Genomic DNA, 7,719 nt, shown 5'->3' with positions numbered 1-7,719 from the left:
CCTCAGATCTGTGACAACTTGGCATTTATACTTCTTTCTGTGTCACAGTCCACTGAGGTCTTCAGCTTCCTTTCTAACGACTTAAGGCCCACAAGCTTGGCAGAAAGTAGCAAGACTGTCCTGGAGCTGTGGCTGAGACACTGACATAGGTGCTGGGAGTGGAACTCTGGTCCTCTGGAAGAACTATACATGCTCTCAGCCACTGAGTCATCTCTCCACCCCTATTATTTCATGCTTTCAATTGATTAATTGCCCTTCAAAAGGCATTCAAAATTCAAAATGTTCAAATTGAGCAAGCAGTCTGACTCTTCCTAGGGAAATATAAAGAAATGTCTGTTTCGCCTAGACAGGGCAAAGACAGACCAAAGAAGAGATTCCAACCAAGTCCAGCGTGGTGAACCAATGAGTTCATTGGTCTTACAGGAGCATGGGTGTGGGTTACTTACAGAGGCATGGATGACTTGAAGGCAAACCATCTAAAATCCCCACCTCCGTGTGGGGATGACCCCCAAAGCTGCACCACTGCATTCTGAACCCCAATCAACTGCCCACCTCCTGTACAGTCTAGCGTCCCACCTCCTGTACAGTCTAGCGTCCCACCTCCTGTACAGTCTAGCGTCCCACCTCCTGTACAGTCTAGCATCCCACCTCCTGTACAGTCTAGCGTCCCACCTCCTGTACAGTCTAGCGTCCCACCTCCTGTACAGTCTAGCGTCCCACCTCCTGTATAGTCTAGCGTCCCTGAAGATTAGGTGTGGCTGGAGCAAGAGTATGTACAGCCTAGGTCTGGGGTTGGAGACTCAGGGGAAAGTAGCATTTCCCTTTTCCATCAACGAGGAAATGGCAGTAGGACTGATCTCATGACCCTGTGCTGTGGCCAATCACAGCTTCTCTGATTCGAGACAATGATGTCATGTCCTGTCTAGAGAAGTTCTACTAGCCAGTGAAAACAATTTCTTTCCCTTTGACTCTTAGATTCTTAGTCCTCTACCCCCACCCCCCCCAAAAAAACCCCACATCACTTAAGTATCACTGCAGAAGTGGATATATCTAAACTTATACACAGTATCCTTTGAAGATATTATAGGTATGCTGGGCAGCCATGGCTATCCAGCACTTGGGAAACAGAGGCAGGCAAATATCCAGGTTTAAAGCCAGCTGAGGCTACAGACACAGAGAAACTATGTCGTGAACAAAAAATTGTGTGTGTGTGTGTGTGTGTGTGTGTATAAAATTGTTTTTGCCCCTTTTTGTATATAACATTATAAATAAAACACCAAATCTGAGTAATGATTCCATATAAATTTCTTTATTATGTATTTGGTGGTATCAGGGATTGAACTCAGGGCCTCATACATACAAAAAAAAAATGTAGCTGGGTGGTGGTGGCGCACGCCTTTAATCCCAGCACTCGGGAGGCAGAGGCAGGCTGATTTCTGAGTTCGAGGCCAGCCTGGTCTACAGAGTGAGTTCCAGGACAGCCAGGACTACACAGAGAAACCCTGTCTCGAAAAACCAAAAAAAAAAAAAAAAAATGTACTCTGGGCTACACCCCAAATTCTACTTCATTATAAAATATTTGCTTCTTTTTCAAATATGGCTACACACACAATGTACATTGTATCCATTTGTCATAATTTCTTTAATGTTCCTTCCACTTTTGCTATAAAATAAGCCTATAAAAATTAAATTATGCATTTTTTTGGTTTTTAAAATACAAATGACCGCCGGGCAGTGGTGGCGCACGCCTTTAATCCCAGCACTTGGGAGGCAGAGGCAGGTGGATTTCTGAGTTCAAGGCCAGCCTGGTCTACAGAGTGAGTTCCAGGACAGCCAGGGCCGTACAGAGAAACCCTGTCTTGGGGGAAAAAAAATACAAATGACCGAGAGTGGAACTGCTGGGTCAAAGGTAACAGGTTAGTCTTTAACTGGGGGCATCAACTCTTTTAGGGGTGCCCTTGAGTTTTCAGGGTCCTGTGCTTGTTTCCCCTTCTCGATGATCTGAACAGCTCTAAGCAATCCATCCTGTAGAGCCTGGTTCTTTACCATGTTGGTGATCATGAAGGAAACATCTTTGATGTACATCCGTCTTACGTTGGCAGCATAGTGCTCTCCTTTGTTGCCATGTACAATGAAGAAGGTACAGAGTGCTGAGACATCCCTCTCCTGCAGCCCGTACTCCTGCAGGACAGACTCCCACACAAGCCTAACATGCTTGTTCTTGGCTTTTCTTCTAAGGACAGAGGCTAAGGTCGGGAGACTTCTCACCAGGTCTGGGAGTTTCTGAAGCATTCGAGTGTGCAAGCAAATAAGGACCTCGATGACATAGCTGTATACAATATTCAGTTCCATTGAGGTGAACCTATGAAAAACGGGCAAAGCTCCTTAAATGGAACATTTCATGCACAAACAAAAGCTGCATTTGATTATGTTGGTGCAATGTAAACCCTCTAGAAAAAACAGCTGCGAATTTCGGAAGTATGACCTGCACCAACTGCATAGCCAAGTTCCCAGGCCACCCATAGGGGGCGCTGTGCATGGAGCAGGAACTTCTTTACTCCCTTCCCATCAGTAAGACAGCAGGTAAGAGACCCAGAAAGTGTATGCTGCAGTGCCTGGCAGGTAAACAGGTGCTCAGACTAACGCCTTCTGTGTGGAGGAACCGAGCCCAAGCGACACCTGTGGGGATCGTGCCAAGCTCGGTTTTGGAATAGCCACTAAAAGCTCTCACAAAGCCACAAAAGCCAGGATTTCTTAACCACTGCTCACCCAAGGGCCAGAGCTGCTGTCCATATCTCATCCTGGGCTGCTTGGCTTGCCAAAGTCTTGCTATGGTGTTCAAATCGAAGCGTCAGATTATCCTTGGTGACGTCCAGTTCTTTGAACTGTGTGTCTAGAGCTCTGAGCTTGTTGTCTACTCTACAGGGTTAAAGAATCAAAGGAAGTTCAGGTCAAGAGAAACCTAGAGCTCTAACAGGTTATTTATGCCCCTACCAAGTTTACACAGGCACTGTAGTTAAATTGCTAACAGGGTTCTTTTCATTTGCTCTGTGTGTGTGTGTGTGTGTGTGTGTGTGTGTGTGTGTGTGTGTGTGTACGCGCGCACGAGGGCACGTGCAAGCGCACACACGTGTGCACGTGTGTTAATGGTGGTGCTGGAGATTGAACCTAGGGTCATTCCTTCTCTAGGCAAGAGAAGACTGTGGGAAGTCCTTGCTCTCTACAGGCCTGCCTCTACCACCCAGACCTCTTTTATTTTAGTTTGCTTTTCATAAAGCGTAAATTCTAGAGAGGAGACCAAGGGTCATTTCTGCCAATCCTAAAAAGAACTTTTAAATTTAAAATATAAATCTGAGTGTAATGTTTCCAATCCTAGCCTGTTTAAAAGCTTCACAGGTTTATTCAGTTGTTTGAACTGGAAATCTAAGAATAATCTCAACGCTCCTTCAGCTGATCTCTATCTAACCCAGCTCCTGCTTGCCGTCCGCAGTAAGCCAGTCCACCATCTTTCAGCAGGTCCTAGGACTACAGGAGTTCACTGGACCCTTGCACTGGTCTGCAATTCATCCTCCACACACTTCTCTAAAGTACTATTGTGATCCTTTAACTCAGCTAGAAACATATCTGTTTTGCACCCAGACTTTAGGGCCAAATCAGATCTCCTCAGCAAGAAACATAATGCCATTGTGAGTCTTCTCACATATTCTGGTTGCAAATCTGTAACTTCGGTCTTATAGAAAGCTAAAATGTAGTTTCTTCACTTTAAAATTCCTCCCCATATTTATTTCTTCATCAACTCTCTCTGATGCTATGACCCGGCTAAAGTATCCTCTATAAAGAGCCATGTTTCTTAGGCAAAATAAATCGATGCCTCCTTCACGCCCCTTTTGTCTTTTTGGAACATCCCCAGTATAAGATCACTTGTTTTAAACTGTATTTTTTTTTTAAATTCTACCATTCTTAAAGGCCATGAACTCCTTGAGGGAAAAAAACCCACATTTTATTTATTTTTGTAAATCTAGCATGAATTAAACAGAGTTATAGCGTCTCAAAGCAGATTCTTTTCTTGATTCTCTCTCTCTCTTTCTCTCTCTCTCTCTCTCTCTCTCTGTGTGTGTGTGTGTGTGTGTGTGTGTGTGTATACATGCATGCACATTCAAGTACAGGGGATTTAAAAACCAGGGCCTTTCAACTACACAAGCATTCTATTACTGAGCTAATCCCAACCCCCAGCTTTTTTTTTTTTAATTACCAGTTTACATATTTTTTTAACCTGCAAGTCTCAAAGAACTTTAGTAAACACGGTTCTAATTCGTGTGTCTGCCGTTCCCTGCTTATTTCTGGTTTTCTTTACTCAGTCCCCGTCTTCTGAGAGCAGCAGACTGGGCTTGTTCCCTCCCTGGAGCCCTGTGCCACCTTTTCATTGCTTCCTTCAAGGATATCAGGGTTGTGGTCTCATGGGTCATCTTCTGAAGGAGGAAAAGGAAAGGAAACGGCACGCAGCACGATGAACACTCTTGAGATCCCAAACCTTCTGCTGTTTTCCACTCGGCAACAGGCAGCGGCGATGGGAACATCCCATCTCAGTACTGCCCAGAAGGTCACCCAGTCCATGAAGCTTTTAATAGCCTGAACATCCAGATATAGTTTCAAAGAACCGATGGTGTGAACCCAGGTGTCCTGGCGCGCACTGTGACATTTGCCTCTGGAAACAGACCATGCTATCACAGAGCGGCACACAACCAGACAACTTTGCTTATACTGGACGATGTATATAGGACAAATGTATATGCTACTCTACAGTTAGATTTGATAGAGATATTACTTTCATTTTAAAAGTTTTATTTATTTGCTGTATTTGAGTGTTCTGTGGGCACATAAGTGTGTGCACCATGTGCCAGAAGAGGGGAACTAGCCTGGCAGTGGCGGCACACTTCTTTAACCCCAGCACTTGGGAGGCAGAGGCAGGCAGATTTCTGAGCTCAAGGCCAGCCTGGTCTACAGAGTGAGTTCCAGGACAGCCAGGGCTACACAGAGAAACCCTGTCTCAAAAACAAAACAAAACAAAAAAAAAAACAAAAAACCACAGGGGGAAAAAAAAAGAGGGGAACTAGAGTTACAGATAATTGTGAGATCTAATGTTGGCACTGGGGAGCCAATCTGGGTGCGGAGCCAACCTGGGTCCTCTGGAAGAGCAACAAGTGCTTTTTTTCCCCCTCCCTAAGACAGTGTATCTCTATAGCCCTGGATGTCCTGGAATTTGCTCTGTAGACCAGGCTGGCCTTAAACTCAGAGATCCACCTGCCTCTGCCTCTGCCTCTCTGCCTCTGCCTCTCTGCCTCTGCCTCTCTGCCTCTGCCTCTGCCTCTGCCTCGCTAGTGCTAGGATTAAAACATGTGCTCCCATCCCCTGGCACTTTCTTTTTTCTTTCCCTTTTCTTTCTTTCTTTCTTTCTTCCTTTCTTCCTTCCTTCCTTTCTTTCTTTCTTTTCTTTTTCTTTCTTTCTTTTCTTTTTCTTTCTTTCTTTCCTTCTTTCTTTCTTTCCTCTTTCTTTCTTTCCTCTTTCTTTCTCTTTCTTTCTTTCTTTCTTTCTTTCTTTCTTTCTTTCTTTCTTTCTTTCTTTCTTTCTTATTAGATAGCACTTTCTTTTTTAAGACAGGACTTTCCTTAGTCATTCTGAACTCTCTGTAGACCAAGCTGGCCTGTAACTCACAGAAATCTGCTGAAGGTAAGTACCACTATGTCCAAGTAACAGTACTTACCTGTGAGCCATCTCTCCAGCCCCAGGTTTTATATATTGATAGCTTTCTTACTAAATGAGGAACTAAATCAGCTTTTAAAGAGTGCCTTACTTCTTAAGGATGATAAGGATGGCTTAAAGTTAAAAATCTAACCAATGGTATAAACTCTGAGTACTATTGGGATCTTAGAGTAGTATTAAATAAGGAATTGATAGAAAAATACACATGGAGCAGAATTTCTCTGTGGTATGGTTGCTCAGTAGTCCTCTTTTCAGGAAACTAGCACAGGAGAACCTCCCCAGCCTATACATTCAAGGCCAAAAAGCTGGGCCCCATCTCACCCTTGGACCATTTCAAACAAACAATCCCCAAATTGTGTTATTTATTAAAACATGCAAACTCCAAAAATCATAGAGGATAACAGTAGATCACCTACTCCAATGTTGTGCACTGTCCATACACTGAATGATTTATTCTCACTCAATACTTACTGAGCATCATAAACAGGGAGTCAATAGATAAGACCTATGAATGAATGATGAGATGACAAATATCCTCCCTCCCAGAAAATACGCTAACAAAGAGGCAGAAGGTAGCAAAGCTGAAATACTGGGGGATAGCAAAGGAAACAGTCAGCAGAGTGGAGAGGCAACTGCAAAACGAGAGAATAGAATTACAAATCACAAACTAAACGAGGACCGAGATCTAAGACAAATATAAACCTCCAAAACCTTGGTAGAAAATCATAAAACTAATGATAATAACGCTATTTTATTTTAAGGTTTTGAGGTTTATTTTTATGTGTATGTGTGTTTTGGATGCATGTGTGTGATCTCCTTGTGCTTGCAGTGTTCACAGAGGCCAGATGAGGGCTCGGATCCCCCTGGAGCTGGAATTACAGGTGGCTGTTAGCGGTCATGTGAGAGCTGGGAATCAGACCAGGGTCCTTTGGAAGAGCAGTCAGTGCTTTGACTATTGAGTCATCTCTCCACCCCTGTAATGACACAATTTTAAAAGGGCAATAAACCTACCTGAGATTTTGGAACTGAAGGAAAGTGTGATGACTATTCTTGTCAACTTGAGTACATCTGAAGTTGAATGAAATCTAAAAATCGATTTCTGTGAGGGAAGTAGGTTGATCCACTTCTTTGTGTGTGTGTGTTGGTTGTTTTTGTCTTTGTTCTTGTTTTTTTTTTTTTTCTTTTAAAGATTTATTTATTTATTTATTTATTTCATGTATGTGAATACACTGTTGCTGTCTTCAGATACCCCGAAAGAGGGCATCAGATCCCATTACACATGGTTGTGAGCCACCACCTGGATGCTGGGAATTGAACTCAGGACTTCTAGAAGAGCAGTTGGTGCTCTTAACCACTGAGCCACCTCTCCATGTCTTTCTTTCTTCCTTCCTTTCTTCCTTCCTTTCTTTCTTTCTTTTCTTTTCTTTTCTTTTCTTTTCTTTTTTCTTTTTTTTTTTTTTTTTTTTTTGGTTTTTCAAGACAGGGTTTCTCTGTATAGCCCTGGCTGTCCTGAAAGTCACTTTGTAGACTGCCTGCCTCTGCCTCCTAAGTGCTGGGATTAAAGGCGTGCGCCACCACAGTCCGGCTCTCCATGTTTTTCAAGACAGGGTTTCTTTGTATAACATCCTTGGCTGTCCTGGAACTAGATTTGTAGACCAGGCTGGTCTTGAACTCACAGAGATCATCCTGTCTCTGCTTCTTCTGGGATTAACAACAATACCTGTTTGGTTGATCCACTTCTAATATGGATCTTTGAGATAAGAAGGCACGTACCTTTAATCCTTTTTGCTTTATCTTAGCCTGAAGCTCCAGCAGGCATTCCCTGGGAACCTACAGGCCACTCATGTCAGGAAATAGGTAGGGTGACTATAGGTCTTCATTTCTCTCTTTGTTCCTTCAAGTCAATCCTCCAGTCGCATCTCCAGTTCTGTAGTAGACCATCTGCTGCAGCCTTGACT

At 43.5% G+C, this 7,719-nt stretch overlaps 1 protein-coding gene across 1 annotated transcript; it reads right to left on the bottom strand.

Moving 5' to 3' along the window:
• Positions 1 to 1,293: 1,293 nt before the first annotated feature.
• On the bottom strand, positions 1,294 to 4,595 carry Smco1 (single-pass membrane protein with coiled-coil domains 1). Its single transcript, NM_183283.3, has 3 exons — positions 4,417 to 4,595; positions 2,770 to 2,919; positions 1,294 to 2,362 (listed from the first exon to the last, which is right to left on the bottom strand). Exons 1-3 carry the CDS (start codon positions 4,464 to 4,466, stop codon positions 1,918 to 1,920), a joined length of 645 nt encoding a protein of 214 aa, NP_899106.2. The 5' UTR covers positions 4,467 to 4,595; the 3' UTR covers positions 1,294 to 1,917.
• Positions 4,596 to 7,719: the final 3,124 nt, after the last annotated feature.

This window comes from Mus musculus, chromosome 16, assembly GCF_000001635.26.
Source record: "Mus musculus strain C57BL/6J chromosome 16, GRCm38.p6 C57BL/6J".
Classification (NCBI taxonomy): domain Eukaryota; kingdom Metazoa; phylum Chordata; class Mammalia; order Rodentia; family Muridae; genus Mus; species Mus musculus.
The sequence above is the reverse complement of the archived record's forward strand: the minus strand, read 5'-3'. Positions and strand labels throughout refer to the sequence as shown.